The following is an 18,968-nucleotide window of genomic DNA, read 5'->3' as shown; positions in this document are numbered from 1 at the left end:
CGATGGTCTGGAAAAGGCATAAATATAAAGAGAGTACACACATCAGTGTCTCCAGAAGTCAAGAAGCTGTCGAGTATGTGAAGTACAGGGGATTTTCTTTTTTTGTTTGAGGAAGATTAGCCCTGAGCTAACATCTGCCACCAATCTTCTTCTTTTTGCTGAGGAAGACTGGCCCTGAGCTAGCATCCGTGCCCATCTTCCTCTACTTTATATGTGAAATGCCTGCCACTGCATGGCTTCACAAGCGATGCATAGATCCACACCCAGGATCTGAACTGGTGAACCCTGGGCCACAGAATTGGAATGGGTGAACTTAATCCCTGTGCCACCAGGCCAGCCCCCATGGGATTTTTTTTAAATCAGTGAAACTATTTTGTAGGGGAGGGTAATGGTGGATATTCAACACCATGCATTTGTCAGAATCTGTAGACCTTTACATTATAAAGAGTAAATCTTAGTGTATGAAAATGAAAAGCATATATCTTCTTTAGGAGGTTAGAGGATCTAAGGATTGAATGAAAAATATGACAAAATAATCTGTTTAACAAATGGATGAAACAACCTCACTGAAAGTGGTGGGTGAAAAAGGTGAACAAGGACCTAAGTCACTTTGGAAACGAGTTGAGACTGTAAGACTAAATGTAAAACAACTCTGATAAAGTTTCATGAGAGTATGGATTATCAATTCTGCTGTATTATACATATGTGCTGGAACTGAACAACTAAGTAAATGAATAGTAAATGTTGGGAAGTAGGTTTTTCAGTATTGGAGTAAAGAGATTACATATAAGTGAGAGAGAAGGATATATACAATGATCCATGTGGTAATGGATTAGAGTCAGAGACATCAGAATGAACTCATTTTTAGTTTAATAATGGTATGGATGGTTACATATAAAAGCATTTATATATATATATAAAGAAATACCAGTTGTTACACACATATATTCCTTGTTCTGTCATCTGAAAGGACCTGAAAAACATCAACACCTCAGTAGCAAGGAGCACACTTAACATCCAGATGTTTGTCTGTAAGATAATTTTCCAACGAAAGGAAGCAAGGCTTTTTGGAGGAATGGCTAATTCTAGAACTGGGGCAGGAAATATAGAAATGAGACCAGAGTTTCTAGTGACAGAAAGGAAGAAAGTGCTCAGGGCATATAAACAAACAAAAACGAAGTGGCAAAGAGGACATGGAAATGGCACTGAAATAGCTTTATAAATAAAGTAGTACTGGATTATGAACCAGAATATCAAATAAATATCTATGCATCCCTACTCAAATAAATAAATGATTGAACAAATAAATGGAGACGAAGGGCTTGCCTGCTGGTGTAGTGGTTAAGTGGGGGACTCCACTTCGGAGACCCAGGGTTAGCAGGTTCAAATCCAGGGCACGGACCTACATACTGCTCATCAAGCCATGCCGAGGCAGAGTTCCACATACAAAATAGAGAAAGATTGGAACAGATGTTGGCTCAGGGGCACTCTTCCTTACACAAATAAGTAAATAAATGAATGGAGGAATGCATGGAGACTAGACAAATCTCCCATGCAGAAGAACTCCAAATGTTTGATGTCGCTGCTTTGAGCTCAAGCGGTGGAGCATAGCTCTGCACTCCTTAGCTGTGGGCTGTGCAAATTGACCTTCTTCCAAAGGCTTACAGTATGGGATTAAGGAAAAATGAATAATTTACAGTGAAGAAACCTGACAAATGACCTCAGCCAAATGATGAAGGTTAACATCAACAGTAATAAGTCATGTTGATAGTATGTTCCTTTGATATGATGTGATGAGAATGGCACTTTACCTCTGTGTTCTTCCTCCCCAAAAACTCATATAATCAGTCTCGTCATGAGGGAAAAAAAATCAGACAAATACCAATTGAAGGGTATTCTATAAAATACCTGAACAGTCATTCTCAAGACTATCAAGGTTATTAAAACCAAAGAAAGTCTGATAAACTATCATAGACATGAAAAACCTCTGGAGAATTGATGACTACATGTGATGTGCTAGCAAGTATGAGATCCTGGAACAGAAAAAGTACATTAGGTAAAAATAAAGAAAATAAAGAAAAATAAAATATGGACTTTAATAAAAAGTATACATATTGCTTCATTAATTGTGACAAATGCACTACACTAATCTAAAATGTTATTAGTACGGCAGGGTGTGGAGTACATGGGAACTTTCTGTACTGCCTTAGTAATTTAAAAAGTTTATTTTTAAAGGGTTATTTCAACAGTAAAATAGCAATGTAATGAGAGAGTTTATCAGGAAGAGGACAACAGTACCAGAAATGAAGATCATGAATATTCCAGTGGACATAGAACAATATTATAGGGTAAATAACTATATATGAAATATGTTACAAATGACTATTTATATATATACACACACACATAGAGAGAGAGCACAAGGACAGTTCAGAGCTCAAGTAACAACAGAAATATGAAACTCTGAAAGAGAAAGATATAGACTTGGATCTAATGAATTCGAAGCCAATGGATTGGCCAGGTATATATGTTCTGAAAGCAGCAAGTAAAACTCCCTCATCTTTTTTAAAAGAGAAAATGTACGTATATAGGTTTAAAGATTACTTGAATATTATTTTTACAAAGATGGAAAGTCACTATTATAACAAGAGATGTCCAAATGTGAATGATATAAAAAAGAAATGAGACTAGATGGGAGAACTCTGTGGGTTTATTATGTAGACTGTGTGAGAGGTATATGAAACATTAAAAGAGAAAAGATGGGGCCAGCCCAGTGGTGTAGTCATTAAGTTCAAGTGCTCCGCGTCTGCAGCCTCGGGTTTGTGGATTAAGATCCCCAGCACAGATCTATGCACCACTCATCAAGCGATGCTGAGGTGGCCTTCTACATACGAAATAAAGGAAGATTGGCACAGATGTTAGCTCAGTGACAATCTTCCTCAAGCAAAACTAGGAAGATTGGCAACAGATGTTAGCTCAGGGCCAGTCTTCCTCACCGAAAAAAAGAGAGAAAAGAAACAATGAGTGAATTAAGAGACGGAAATAAAATTTGAAGATGAGATATGAAAGTCTGCTTAACTTTACAGATATTGCAGAAAGGTGAAAGGAAGGATCATTGAGCTTTTTCAATTACGAAGTTGCTAGTTTGTTCAAAACAGCATAGTAGGAAGAGAAACCAGATTTTAGGTTGTTAATGATCGGTTATCAGTGAGTGAGGTGGTGGAATGAAGTATACAATACATCATGGATAAAGGGCTGGAGAGTGTATACCATAATCATGTTAAGGTCCTGGCTCCGCCTTTTGTTAAATGTGTCTAAATAGACAAGTTACTTTACATGTCCAAGCCTAGTTTATGTGGGTGTAAAACAAAAATAATAATAACATAGTAGCTCATCAAGTGATTGTGAGCATTAAATTTTTGTAGCATATTTTTGGAATAGTATATGTTCAATAATCGATAGCTCTTTTTATTAACGTTATCGCTTCTTAAAAAATGTTGACAGCAGAAGAGGAGAAACGAGAAGTACTGGTTGTCTGAGACAATTTTCAGTCACAATATATTGGAATTTTCAGTCATAGAAAATACCAAACTCAGTGAATGATGGCCTAGGACAAGCATAAGTAAATTCAATTTAGAAATCGGAAATTTAAGCCGTAATAAGGGCTAAGGTATAGCCTCACCCATGGGAAGCTGAAAAGAAGAGAAAATAGCCATAATTGGATGGAAAAGTTCAGGAAAGTTAAAGTCAAAATAGTGTACAGATATTAATGTAGATGTTTAAAAAGAGGTGCAAACTGGTTAGCTTCAAATACATTGATCCTTCGTAATATAGAGATCAATATTTTTAATCGTATAATAGAGTTTTTACTGTATGGTAGGATACTACTGTGTCTTGAATTCCTGGTTCTTGAGTTAGATATTGACATCAGAGTCAAGGATGTTCAGGTTCTTTCTTCTTTTAAGGAAGTACAATAATGTGTTGTAGTATGACCCAGAATTCCCAAGATTTTTTGTTAATTACACTTGTCATGGAGTGGACTATGTATGTATATGTATAAAACACATGGACACTGGCAAAACAGTGGAAAGAACCTCGGAATGGAAGCTGAGATTAGATGTACTTAAACTCTTCACAACTGAAAGCCTTCACCCCCCATCAGTTTATTATTTCTTGGTTTTACACAAGTTATTTGGAGACTCTTACCTTCGATTTTTTTAATCTTAAAGTGGGGCAATAAAAACAACATACAATTGAACTCCTAACAAAGTTTAAGACCTTTTGAGAAATTCAGTGAGTCTAACTGATTGCTCTGAAAATCCATTACACTAAGAAATATACGGGACTTGAATAAAGGAAATAAGTAGTGGTCCAAAACTTATTGCAAATTGGAATTGTCAACCATGTATTACATATATATATTTCTGTGTATATGTGTGTGTGTACACATTCCCACTAGATTCATCTGTTTTATAACAATGGGTATAAAAGAAAAAATTATAAGTTTTCTTCTCCAGACTTCAGGCCATTATGATTGATTGCATTTACATATGTATGTCCCTTTCATGCTAAGACAAAGTTACAGTAATTATATAACTTAATGATAAGGGAATATGTATTTACAAATAACACGTATATATTATTTCTTTAGAGAGAAATAGCATTCATTTCTATGTAATACATGTGTGCAAACATATTTATTTGCGTGTGTGTACCCCCATAACAATAAACAAAATGACATAGTGTCCATTGGCAGACCAGTATTTTGGGTAAATTGTTGGAAGGCTGATGGAATGGTGATGAATGAAACTGCATAAACGTGCAGACTAGAGAACCAGGGTTGGGCACAGTAGAGGACTTGTCTTCTCGACACAATCCTGGAATGTGTCAGGACTTGGACATACTAAAAATGGCAGAGAACTGGAATGAGACGTGAGTTGAAAGAGAATAAATTAAAATGGATGCCCATATATCTCTTTCCTTCTACCTTGTTTGAAACACAAAATTCAGAGAAAAAACATTATTAGAAAAATTCTCAAAAGAGCTACTATTAACACCACCAGGAAGTGAAGGAACAAATCATCTAAAAGCAAAGGCAGAATAACAGGAGAGAGGGGAATGGCAAAAAAAAAGCTTGAAATTAGAAAAAAAATCTCTAGAAAGTAAATTAATAGAACTGGAAGACAAAGGTGAAAAGGTAATCATGAAAACAGGATAAAATATAAGATAGAAAGTGATAGTTAAAAGACACTGGATAGGAACACATCAGAGAATAAATACAGGGAAATCTCCCAGAAATGAAGGATCCCAGGCTCCATAGTGAAACGGGCCCTTGAGCGCCTAGTCATGAGGATGACAAAAAATTCATCTTGATGCATTAATGTGAAATTTTATAATGTAAAAGATAAGAAAAAATATGAATAGCATCATGAAAGAAATCATATCACACAAAAGGAAGGAGTGACACATTCATCTTTCTATATCATCAGCTGGGGTAGATGCTAGAATATGATAGAAAAGACCTTCAGAATATTAAGGAAAAAATAATTCCAAATGAAGATTGTATACTTAGCTAAACTATAAATCAGGCGAGGAGGCAAAAGAAATTTTCAAACATGGAGAGATTTTAAAATTATCTGCCTTCAACTTCATTTTTCTTGGGAAGCGATGTTGTTTACTGACATTTGGTTAACTCCTTTCAGATATAGTCATAGTTTGCAGCCCACTTCAAATACAATGCCTGCATACTTACATCTGCTTTTCAAAATTCCCATTTTAATACAATAGTTGCTGAAACTTTTATGAAGATTTCTAAAAATGTCCTCCTCTTAAAGACAAAGAATAACACATCCCTTCTAATCTTTCCTTCCTTTGACTTTTTTTATCCTCTTTGGTTCAAGATCTGGGCTCTAGTTATTTTAATGCTTCTCTCTTTCTTGCTATGCACAGCTCTACCATTCCAACTTGTTGAAGAATTTTTACAGTTATCTCTTAATAAATATTTTCCCACTCTCCTAATGTGGTATATGGTGAATCAATGTATAATCAATCAAACCCATAGTTCAAAGATTTTTGTTTCTTAAACTCTTTTAAATATCTCCATAATTAGCATAACTTTATGTAATCAATGTGTAAATGATTAAATGGACTTCATGTAATTGTAACTAGAACTTAAGAGTCAAGAAATTTGAGAGGAAACTTAGAAATAAGAGCAAGAAATTAATTTTACCAAAGAGACTAGAACACTGGGAGGCTGTGTCCAGTCAGTGATAGAATTTGGCCAAAGCAATTTTACAGTATTTTTGGCATATCACTCTTTCACTCTTATGTTTTCTAACACTTCTTTCAGCACAAAGTTTACATTTTTAAAACTATGTAAGAAACATACACGTTATCATTCAATGTAATTAAAAAGTTATGTACGGTTATTATTAATAGTCCAAATGCCGCACGTAAATTCTAAGCATTTTTTTATATTGCTTAGTGCCTGAATGAAGTCCAGTGACTGTATTATGATAAAAAATGAAGAATTCTAAGATAAGTATTGAAATATTACACCTAGTGCTTTCAGTAGTGTTAAAGTTATCCCATAATGCTTCCACCTTATGAGCCCCAAATGACATCTTTTCACCGTATCATTCCTCTGGTTTCCCATTATACCTGAAGTGATTTCTATCCAAGATTTTATTTCATTTCTTACATGTTTGCTTGTTTGTTATAAATCAAACACTTTTTTGAAAAATTTGTTAACATCTGTGTGGTTGTTATGAACTGCATTGTGTCCCCCTAAAATTCATATTTTGAAGTCCCAGCCTCCAGTACCTCAGAATATGACTGTATTCAAGACAGAACCTTTAAAGAGGTCATTGAGGTAAAAAGAGGTCGTGTGAGTGGGCTCAGTGTGACTGGTGTCCTTAAAAGAAGAGGAATTAGCATAGAGGGAAGACCATGTGAAGACAGAGAAAGAAGATGGCCACCTCCAAGCCAAGGAGAGCAGCCCTTAGAAGAAATCAACTCTGCCGACACCTTGATCTTGGACATCTGGCTTCCAGAACTGTGAGGAGATAAAGTTCTATTGTGGAAGCCACACAGTCTGTGGTACTTTTTATGGCAGCCAGAGCAGACTAATGTAGTGGGGTAGCAAAAGTAAAAGATGGAGGTACTAAAAAAAGGCTTATTAGTTTGGAGAAAGTAAGACCCACCAATTTCATATTTTTGCTTAGCATCTCAGTCATGTGGTTTGAAATGACTGCCCCTCCTGAGTTTCCTTCACGTCCTCATTGCTTCTGATATAGGATTGCATGCATAGGCAGTCAGATTCTCTAGCAAGATGCAAAATGCAATAATGTCTGATGAGAATCATTTTGTCAGCCGGAAGTGATCTCGCACATTAGCCTTCTTCAAAAGGTCGTGCATCATTGCATAGCAAATCTCATTGCTAGGGCAAACTCAGAAGTTTCCTTAATTTTTTCTCCAGTATGGTTATGACATCGCCAACTTTTAAAAATAAATACATAAATATTCCCCAAAGCATATTATACTCTAAATTATTACACTACATGAATATTCTAATACAATTCCTAGGGATAAGACAAAGGTAAAGCTGAAGTGGCAAAAAGAGGAAAAGGAGTTCAACACTTCTGCCCAATATGGACAACAAGGAGAGTATGCAACTACGAGACACCAAAAGAGGAATGGGAACTGCAGATTCAAATGGCCAAATTGCCACAGCATAATTATTAGCTATATATCTCTGAAGTAGGCATTTAATAATGAATAGGCTTGAATATAATTTGCCTATATTATCCATATTTCTACCCATTTTCCCATGTGTGATTTTTTACCTCCAATCTTGCAATTATAAATAAGTTCATAAATATTTCATAAATACAACTAGATACTGATCACATCTTCAGGATGGATCCAGAAGCAACTTCTATTTTTTCCTATATGTAGTTTCAATATTTCAGTAATCACTTGTATAGTTATAATATTAAGAAAATATATTACTTTGTAGTAAGTTATCTATTTTAAGTTCTAGATAGTGTACAATTCACTTGAAATTAATCTATATGAGTGTAGTTTACCTGTATGCTTACAAAATCTAACACATCTTAGAAATCTGCATCAAATTAAAAGGTGAAAGATCTTTACAGAGAAGATTTATGGGATCATTTATATTAGAGCTATTGTAGATGTCAGCATAAAGGAGCAACTCTGAGCTCTCGTATAATAATGTTCACAAAGTTTGTCTATGTTAATAAAATAAATAAATAATCTGCCTGACTTTGCATTTGTGTTCTTTTTAGGAGTCAGTCATTGGTTTGAATTTCCTGCAGTCTATGATTTTTTATTTGTTCAGTAATGTATAATAAATATTTTTTAGACATGCCTTAAATCCATCCTGCATTATTTGATATATTTTTTATTTTCCTTGCTCATCAAAGAATCACTGGATGGTAAGAAACTCTGAGAAGCTATATAATGAATTTCTCCTCCCATGTATAAATCAATGGCACTTTTTTCCCTAAAAAAGTTTCATAGAAACACAACTTAAAATTTTATCTATGACTGAAGACTTCAATGATCTGGTAACTTGTTAAAACCAACCTTCCACACACCAGCACATAATTAAAACAAAACCAGTATTTATTTTAATGTGGAGTTTCAGCCCAGAGGCCTCTCTTTATAAAGAGGAATTTTTAAAAATTTCCTTTTTCAAAATTTTATTTTTTTGGAAAAAAAGTAACATTTTAATGAATATCTTTAATATGAACTAATGTGAAGATCAAACATTGCTTTTAAAATTCGGAACTTACATATTGAATTTGATATCTCATTTATTTCAATTTTCTCAAAGGGTAGGAAAAACAAATATTTTTTGGCATACAGTTTAAAAAAGAAAAAAAAAATCTTTGAATTATAAGAAGATGGAGTTCAGAAAGTATTCTTCTTTTTTCCTCAAAAGGAATTAGAAGTCAGCATGTTGCTATTGCTCCTTGACATAAAGCCAGTGTCTTTGTTTATGTCCTCTGTGTCTCTGAATCCTGCCATGCCATCACAGCAGAGTGTACTGTACACCATTTTTAAATGATAAGAGTTTCAATAGGCACTTTAGTGGAATTAAGAAAAATCTAACACTCTTCCACCGTGATGCCACATAGCTATCTTCGTTCTACGTTGTCATGTCAGTAAATTGTACTTAGTCGGCCTGAGCAGGTCTCAGTGTATTTCCAAAATAACAAAACAAAACCAAGCAAGTACGTATTATAGGATTTATCTTGTGTTGGCAGAAAAAACCAAACTGACAATATGATAAATATAGCAACTTGCTAGAAACCAGATAATCAAAGGAATCTTGTTCATAAAGCCTGGGGGGGGGGGGTGCGGGGAGGGCGGTGCACGTGTGTATGTGTGTGTATATGTGATTTCCATTTGTGTTTCTTTTAAATGTCTCTTCTTGGTTGTGTTTTAGCCTTCGCTTCTCCCCTAAGTGCCTTTATCAGAGTTATAACTCTCTTCTTCACCAAACATGTCTGCCAAGACTTTAAAGCGGGGTCCCCAGTCCGTCAGATAGTCATAGTCCTGGTCAGCTTCCGTGGTGACAGAGTCTATGGAGCTAAGAGACTCTGCTACGGATCCATTGCCTTCATAGGCGTATGTTGCCAATGAATCGTATGGTGGGGCTGTTGGGTCCACATCATTTTCCTGTAGCCTTTGATTAATGAAATCTCTTATGTCTGTGTGATCTTCCACGGGTTGTCTCTGACGAGGTAAACAGAGAGAGTCTGGTTTTATATCCCTGCGAATTTTGTTATCTTCAATCACTTTTGGATTTCTCAGAGCACCGATGTCGAAAGCCTGGGTGTCCTCCTCACCCCCTCCTTCGTCATCATAGTGGATAACGTTGTCTCTGATGTCCTCTTTAGAGGTCATCAGGGTATCTTTCTTCTTTTGCCTTCGCAGAGCTACATACAGCACAACTATGGCTAGAACAAGAGAGAAATGGCAATTTGAGAATATGTCAGTTCATCCCTGTAAAAACTAAAATTGATTGGGGCTGGCTGAGTTTCTTTAATGACATCCTATTATTTTCAAAGTTAATATACTGTAATCAATAAGGGTCATATCTATGTTTATATTTTTTTCATCGTCTAAACTTAACTTCTTTTTGAAATCACACCTAACAAGAAACCATAGCAAAGTTATTGACAAACTCAAACAATTATAGTCTTATATTTAACATGCATTATATTTAAATATTTTGGCATCAGGGAAAAAAGTTTGTGTTATAAAATTTAAAAAAGATGAAAGAATGGTTGTTTTAAGCATACCAAGAGCTGTGTAACATTGACATAACAAAATACGAATATTATAGCCCGTAAATAACATTTAGGTGTTATTCACACCTAGATTTCCCAGTTGTAACATTAATGTGCTTCTATTGAAATATATACAAATCTTCATGTGACATTCACTTTTAAAAGCATTAAATAAGAAAAAAAGAAAGAAAAAGAGAAGGAAGAATATAGAATAGAAGGGCCTTAGTTTTACAAATGATGTCAACTAAGGTCTCTATTTAAATTCTGTGTCCAGCCATATTGAGACATTTTCCAAACCAAATGCCTAGTATTCAGGTTAGCTTCATGAAGCATGATAAAATTTTGAAACAGTTAATTTATATACTCTAATTATTGAAATATTTCTTTGTTTTTGGTTGACTCATAACCATCATTAAATCAATAGTGTTTATTTCTCCTAGGAGTGAATGGGCACAGATTCAAACCAGGAAGTCAGTGCTCAACTTTGCTTGTCATAAGACCCCTTCTCCTCCATAGCAGCAGCAATCGGTTGAAAGCCAAAGTGTGCTTGATTTCCCACAGCAAAGTCTGCAAGACTCTTGTCATAGGATTAGAAAATAGAGGAGATGGCATGAGGATGAAAGCTCATTTATTTCCTCTTCCTTCAGAATTAGAATTTCGCCAGCTGGAAGAAGGGAGGAGATAAAGGTAGAGATTCTGTACAATGGGCCCTAGAGTGCTGTTTAGCACTCTGCGCTCCTCCCAGGGTTTAGGGAAGTCCTAGAATTAGACTGTTGTTTTTTCATGTGGAGAGTATGTGAGAGACTGCAAGCCTCAGAGAGAGCTCTGCATATAAATGGCTTTAGAGTTGCCATGGCTGAGAAAGGAACTAGTTAGATGTGCCTGAGGACTACCTAGAAGATACCCAAGCATCACAAGATTCTTGTGTTTCCCTGTACCCCAGGAAGGATATAAAAATGGCCAAGAATAAGCTGGAAAATCTAAAATAGTCTGAGATCGGTTAAGGAGGTCAAGGAATAGATGGATTTTTAAGCAGATCCCATGGTAGGACTAAGAGTGTCAGCATTCACTGTTGTATATTAGCAGATTCACAATGCTAGAACAGTGCAGGTGCACTGTGGACACTTGGCAAGTCTTCAGATGAATGAGCGGCAGCTGGCAGTGCATGATAATGTTGACCTGAGCCAGATTAATTGCTACACTGCAGGAGGGGCAAGAGGCCAAAGGCGAGCATCCAGAACATGCCAAGTCATGCTGGGTTGGTATGGAAATAATCTGGGACTCAGGTAGCTCCTAGAGAAGAGAGGAGCATGAGAGAGCAACACTTGATTTGAAGTTAAATATTTAATTGATAATGTTCAGTTTCAGATGTGAGAATGTTATTTTGAATCTGCCCTTTTTCTTTCTTTGTTTTTGCTGAGGAATATTTGCCCTCAGCTAACATCTGCTGCCTATCTTCCTCTTTTTTTGCTTCAGGAAGATTAGCCCTGAGCTAATATTTTTGCCAGTCTTCCTCTATTTTGTATGTGGGTCGCTGCTGCAACATGGTTGATGAATGGTATAGGGCCGAGCCCAGGATCTGAACCTGCAAACCCAGGCCACCAAAGTGGAGTGCACCAAACTTAACCACTAGGCCACAGGGCCAGCCCATGAATCTGTCCTTTTAAGGTTTATATAATCAGCACAAACAGATATCAGATATAATTTACTATAAATTCTAAGGATATAAAGAATGCTTTGTTCTACACACCAAAGTTACTTGTGTCTAATTAATATCTACACCCTGAAAATTGGACTAGAACTTTACCCTCCAAGCCAACCTGAGCTTCTGACCCAGAGAAGGTTCTTTATGAAGTTCTATATAATGCCTTATTCCATGCTTTACACCCTAGGAATTTTTTAAAATTTTGCTTTCTATCCTAGAGATAAAGGTAGTTATCTTCATTTGGCAAAATATTTTGGTTAAATAATAAACATACATACATAAACTGATTCCATAGTGCCCAGCTATATATCCATTGCAGTGTAAATTTAAAGAGATGACTCGACAAATAGAGAATGTCTCTTTACTTTTGTGTTTCTGGTAGCGAATTAATAAGTGAAAGGGAGTCAGCTGAACAGAGTTGATGGAAGAGGGAACCCCCGTAGCAGGTTTATATTCATTCTCACAGAGATGATACAGAATGCATTTACTGCAATCCTTTCCCTTTTCTGTGCTTTTAGATATTTTAGTGTGTTCTGTTCTAGAAGGAATGGTTAGAATTTTAGTGTGAGGAGATGTGAGAAGAGTGGAATAAGAATTGCTTCTAGCTGGCATTTTAAACAGAAAAAAACAAATCTGGAGGCCCTTTACTTTCTCTCTGTTTCTTTCCTGTCCTTTCTCTTTTCTTTCTTTCTTTCTTTATTGAACTGGTTTTTGAGAACTATCATTCATCTAGTATATTATTAAAAGGTTATATAATGTCTGCAATAACCAGTAGGATGTAAAATGAATTGAGAAACCATTGCTGTAAATTGGATGTTTGTTATAAAAAATTTCATTGCAGCAAGTGCCACAAACTGCTATTACTTGAAAATTCCCTAGGGCTGGAACATACTTTTCTATTTTCGATGAGGTTATTTATGTATTTCTAATTATAAATATCCATGAGGTATGAAATGGAAAATTAACTTTAATAAAAATATAATTTAATATAGATAGACAATCTTCCTTCTATCTAGATGTGGCATCTTGATAAAGAAAAACTGATTTACATGGTAAACTGAGGAGAGAGATACACAGACAAAGGGGAGAGAGAGAATGTGATCAATACTACAACCCACCTAAGAGTATAACGACGCACAGTAGGATTGCAATCAAAGCTCCAGTGCTGAGTCCTACAGGTAGAAAAATTGCTTCTACATTACAAGACAGGATGGTACCATCAGAGTCACATCGACAAACTCGAATAGTCATTGTGTTTGTGCTGCTCTGGACAGGATAACTGCTGTCTTCTATTACAACAGGGAGGAAATACAGTTCTTGCTGCCTGCGGCTGTATCCATTTCTTCGGGTTTCAATTCCAGCTGTGTTGTCTACAAAACATGACGTTTATGATAAGATGGTTGCTACGAGCCGCACTTCACATCTTAAACTTGGTATCTGTTAAACAGTAGGAAGCGCTTCTCAAATCAGTAAAATGCATCCATATTTTAATTCTTTTATTATTATGAAAGCTGCCAAAATGTAATGAAATGTAATCAAAATAATCCTTAGAGAAAGAAGAACCACTCATCTTGCCTGGTGTAAGAATTAAATTTTCTATTCAGAAAGAATATAAAATGGTTTACAAGACAAGAAGTGTGCTGTGTTCACCCATTTTTTTCTAAGATCAAAATCTCATTGGAAAAAAAAACTTCTGTGGATGTTTTCTTACATGACAGACAAGCAAAGATTACAAAAAATGAATCTGTAAAATATCTTACCTAAGAACTTGTTCTTTAAAATATCACAAATATCAATTTACTATTTCAGATGAAAACTTGATTTTTAATTTTTTCCCAAGTCTATATCAACGTTACCTATGCACTTTAACTTTTGCACATCAGTTAGCGTAAGAAAATGCAAAGAAAAAGTGTGTTAAAAATCGATTCATTAAAAATTTTAAACATTATGAATTATAATCATCACCACTTTCATATAGTTATAAAAGTAATTCATTTTAATTCTGTAAAAACCAACAACAGCAATAGTTATTTGGAATAATCCAAGGCAATAAAAATCTAAAATTTATATAAGTGCAATTAGTAGTTCACTGAAAGTGTTATACTGCATTTATTTGTTCTTTAATTATTTTATTTCTATACATAGAGGTGGAAATTTTGTTTTATTCATAACACTACTTTATTTTTTTGCATCGAATAAAGTAAGCCCTAGAAACATTTTGCAATTTTTAGAAATGTATTGATATTTAGTTTATTATAGTCATACATGGTACCCACTTTGGAATCAGGTAAAATAATTTTAGAAAAATATATTACTCATTAAAATACAAGTATGTCAGAAAAAGTTACTATCTCAATAATATTCCATGCATCTATGCATTTGTAGATTCTAATTTCAACAACTGAAAATTCTCTATCCCCCTTTCAATAGGAAGCATCAAGTTGAGAAAATTTTACATGATAAGATAGACTTTGGCACAGGAAGATTAATTTATTATTATATGGAGGGTATTTTTAAATTGAGAAACAAAATATTAAGATGCTAAATGTCTATTAAATATTTCCAATGAGAGTTAGTGATGCCAGGCACTTGTGGTGACGGTGGGAATGGAAAAATGGGGACCAGTTGAATTAACATCAACATTTTTAGCAATTGATGATTGAATACTTGAGTCTTGGAAAAAGGATTAAAATTTAAAATCTGGGTGCAAATGATTAATAGAATTAGAAATTTGGAAAAGCTGGTGTATTTGTACTTGGGGAGTGAGGGTTTGATATTCTTGAACACAAGTTGTGTCAAAAGGCAGCCTACCCTTTTTTAATGTTTATTTTCAACCCATTATTATTATTGATATATGACCATGTACAATTTATTGTGCTGTCCCTCATGGGAAAAATATATATATTAAACCTCATTTTCACCCTGAAAATGGTTTCTATTGATGAACGGATACACACAGACACATACAGACACACACAGAGACACACACACACACACAGGAATATTAATCAGCCATGAGAAAGAAGAAAATCCTGCGTTTTGTGCTAACATGGATGAACCCGGAGGGTGTTACGCTAAGTGAAATAAGCCAAAGAAAGACAGACAAATACTGCACAGTATCGCTTATATGTAGAATCTAAAAAAAAGTGAAACTCATAGAAAGAGAGAGTAGAAAAGTGGTCACTAGGGCCTGGGGATGGGGAAATAGGGAGGTTGGTAATGGGTACAGACCCTCAGTTATAGATGAGTAAGGTCTGAGGTTCTAACATATAACATGGTGACTATAGTTGATAACACTGTATTGTATAAGTGAAATTTAAGAGAGTAGAACTTATATGTTTTCACTAAAAAAAGGGTAAATATGCAAGGGTTAAAAGATGCTTCTATCCACTTAAAAAACTTATGGTTACAATTAAAATATACCAAGATAAAACAGGGAATATGGTAAATGGCATATGAGAGGCAAATACATGTTCAGACTATGAGAAAACACTATGCTTTGGGGCAAGATGATCTGATTCATGTTATCATGATTAACCAGATATAGATTCTCCAGTAAAGACACGTGGTGGGAAATAGCCAATACTTAGGTTCCTGCATGATGTGACCATCTACCTCGTTTCCCAAGTTAATGATCTCAAGGTCTGAGTCTTCCTCTTCTCCATCATATTTACATATGGAATCCAGAGGATCTAGCCTCAAGCCCAGTTAATTCTATCTCTATCGATTGATCTCCATTGTTGGCCATTACCCTAATCTAAGACTCTGTCACCCAATTTCCACAATAGCATCAATAGTCTTATATTCCTCCACGGACTTTTCCACACTGGAACCAAACTGATCTCCCTAAAATGCAAATCTGAACAAAGTATATTCTCTTGCATAAACCTTTCAAAGACTTCTCCAGTCATTGGATTTAAGTTATGCTCTCTTTAAATGGCTTAAAGAGAGGGTGACCATATGGTTCAGTTTGTCTTGGACAGCCCTATTTCATGTGTGCTGTTCCAATTAAAATTACTAATATTGTCCACTTCTGTCTTCAAAAGTGTTCTAGTTTTTATGATAAAATATAGTCTCTCTACTTATAAGGCCCTTCATATATGGGACCCTGTTTCATTTACAGCCATTCCTCACAATCCTCACATACAAAGCCTGTGTTCTTAATCTGTCTGTATCTAGGTTTATTCAAATAAGACAGGTACTAGGAAGTTACCTATTCGTATGTACACATAATGTGCATGTGGAACAATTGATATATTTAAAACATGAAAAGCATTCAATTTCCCAGATAGCCTATTGTTTGCTTGACTCATTAAGGAACTGTCCACATTATAAACGGAAGTAATTTGCCTCGTTAGATACAGTCTATACAGGTTAAACATTTCACTTACTGCTAGCTATAGAATTTTGTATTTCACATATATGGATTTCCATATTTTATGAACTTCAGTGCTTTCAGGATAGCATTGATGTCCACCTTTGTGTCTTTTTACAAAGTTACACGATAAGAGGTAAATTTTCATGTGGTTAAACTTACTTCTGAAGTCACGGACTGTAAAATTTGGTTTGATGGCAGCTTCGGGCGATAATCTAAAGGAGAATTGCTGCCCAGTGGGTGAAAGATCTCGGTCTGCGGCGCTGACTATCTGAATTATCTGAAACAAAGTCGAGATGAAACTTGAAGTCAGCCATCAGTTTCATAGGGAACATTGTAGACCAAGCTAATAAGTTTATTTAACGAAGCATGCAAGAAGACAGAAATGATGTTTTTAGGATTCATATCAGTGGGCCAATTATTTACACATAATTTTTATAAACAAATATATAAACAGTTACACTTAATAATGGCAAGTATGTTTATAGGGTATGGATTGATTCCAAGTCAATATTTGCATAACTAAAAGACTTAACAGCATTGAAAATTCTCACTAATAAGCAAAATTAAAATATACTTGCTTGCATTTTACATTAGATGAAATAAATGCTTTCTAACCTAAATATGAAAATGCTTACTGGAAACAAAATCTCTGATTATTTAAAAGCCTTTATAATAGCAAAATTTTAGTATACCTATGTTTGTGAGAATGAATTTTATTTTCACAAATAAATAAAATGATGAAAAAGAGAGATACAAAGGATGTATATCTGTCTCTGTTGTTATTTTTTTTTCTCCCAATGGGTAAGAATACAAAGCTTGTTTTTATAAAGTTTTCTAAAGAAGTAAATGCTATCAACCCTGTTTCAAAATTTTCCCTAATTTGCTCCAGGTTGTGTATCTAGTAGACAAAATTCTGATACTTCACTAAGATTTCCTTAAGAATTTGGAAATTAAAAATAACTTCTGAGAGCCAAACTATGAAACTGATCATTCACTATGTAGATAAGCAAATCAGAACGGCTTTGAGGCGTTTGCTTATTAACATATCCGATGGTTTTGCATCAGGAAGGATTTCAGGAAAGGAGTGTGGAAGAAGGTGAGCTCAGTGTGCTGGTCAGGTGACCACTCTCTTAGACTAAATTTGAATTTGCCAAAGAAAGATCTTACATTTCATTACTATACCCTGGTCCCAGTGGGCAAAACAGGCATCATGTGACCTTTGATTGATGTAACTAAACGTTTGATTAATTTACTACTACTTGTTTTGATTCCATGGTTAAAACTCAATCTATGACTATGATTTTCCCATATGGCTGTGTTTATGAGTACACACACACGCTCTCACATACAAACATACTGGGACTTCGAGTCTCTGGTGCAGTATTAGAAATCTGTAACTTGACAAATTGGTCTTCTAATGAGAATTGCTGTTCCCTGCTTCAGTGCAAATCAGTCACATAGGATCTATTTACCCTTTAGAATTGTCATGGATGAGACTTTTGTTATTCAACATCAAAGGCCAGATCATGGAATGTGGCAATTTAGTCAAAGAATGACCATATAGGCCCTGTAAAACTTTACCTTTCTTTCACATAAACCTGTATGCTCAGATCACTATATCTCATCCATAAAATTTCTGTAAATTTTCGGAAGGGTTGCTTTGTCAAGTTTTGTTTTGATTTGCCTTTAACTACTATCAACTAGCAAGTCATTTACTAAATTAAAGGTATTTAACATCAAAACATATCAAGAATATAACTTTAGAATGAAGAAACATCCTTTAAAACAGCATACAGAAATGAAAATTTCTGTGTAAACTGGCACTTATCTGGAATTGACACTTGGAAGTCATTGCCCTAAGGAAAACAATTCCCATACTTCACTGATTCACCATATAAATCATTATTAATTTACATAGCATCATCTTTCTCTCTTTCCTCTTTCTTCTTTAGATAGATACATGATAAGTAGGTAGATAGATAGGTAGGCAGATAGATAACACTTATATACATATATGTTCAATTATAGTCCAAAAGAGATAAATAGATTATATGCATGTTCTTAGACAAGGCACAGAATGGCTGGGGACAAAGGCAGAAAATCCTCATATACTACACTCCCTGAAAACTCAAGAGACATTTCAATGTTATGCTTTGTACATAGATGTCGTCCAGTAGGACACCAAAAGCCCAACAGATATTTATTAGACAAAGAATCTCCAAGGTCCCCACAGATTCCTCACCTCATTGTCCAGATATAACAAAATCAAGTTATCTCTAGTAACTTCTACTATTCCTAAAGGTTTAAACTTTAATCTACTAGACAAATATAGAAGCATTAAATGGAGTTCTGTTTCCAAAAGGCTTTCATTTAGTGCATTACAAGATTGTAATTGATATGAAATAATGTCCCTAAAACCCAAAAAATAAAAGATTGGCTTTTGGGGGTGTTGTGGACGGATCTGGAAAGTGGACAATAGCTAGGTTGTGGAATTTTGGTAAAACTCTTATAATTTTCCAAATAACCAAATCAGGTTGCTTATTTGTGTAAACATTTATGCAGC

At 34.9% G+C, this 18,968-nt stretch overlaps 1 protein-coding gene across 6 annotated transcripts in view; it reads right to left on the bottom strand.

Moving 5' to 3' along the window:
- Positions 1 to 8,628: 8,628 nt before the first annotated feature.
- Positions 8,629 to 18,968, bottom strand: part of CDH12 (cadherin 12) — a 937,014-nt gene continuing 926,674 nt past the window's right edge. For all 6 annotated transcript variants that reach the window (XM_014734929.3, XM_070245950.1, XM_070245953.1 and 3 more), the window contains 3 exons: positions 16,565 to 16,682; positions 13,146 to 13,397; positions 8,629 to 9,989 (listed from right to left, as the gene is read on the bottom strand). In XM_014734929.3, coding sequence (XP_014590415.3) covers positions 9,490 to 9,989; positions 13,146 to 13,397; positions 16,565 to 16,682 — 870 coding nt within the window. In that variant the 3' untranslated portion in view covers positions 8,629 to 9,489. The remainder of the gene's footprint in view (positions 9,990 to 13,145; positions 13,398 to 16,564; positions 16,683 to 18,968) is intronic.

Source organism: Equus caballus, chromosome 21, assembly GCF_041296265.1.
Source record: "Equus caballus isolate H_3958 breed thoroughbred chromosome 21, TB-T2T, whole genome shotgun sequence".
Taxonomy (NCBI): Eukaryota; Metazoa; Chordata; class Mammalia; order Perissodactyla; family Equidae; genus Equus; species Equus caballus.
This window is presented reverse-complemented; position numbering and strand designations above follow the sequence as displayed.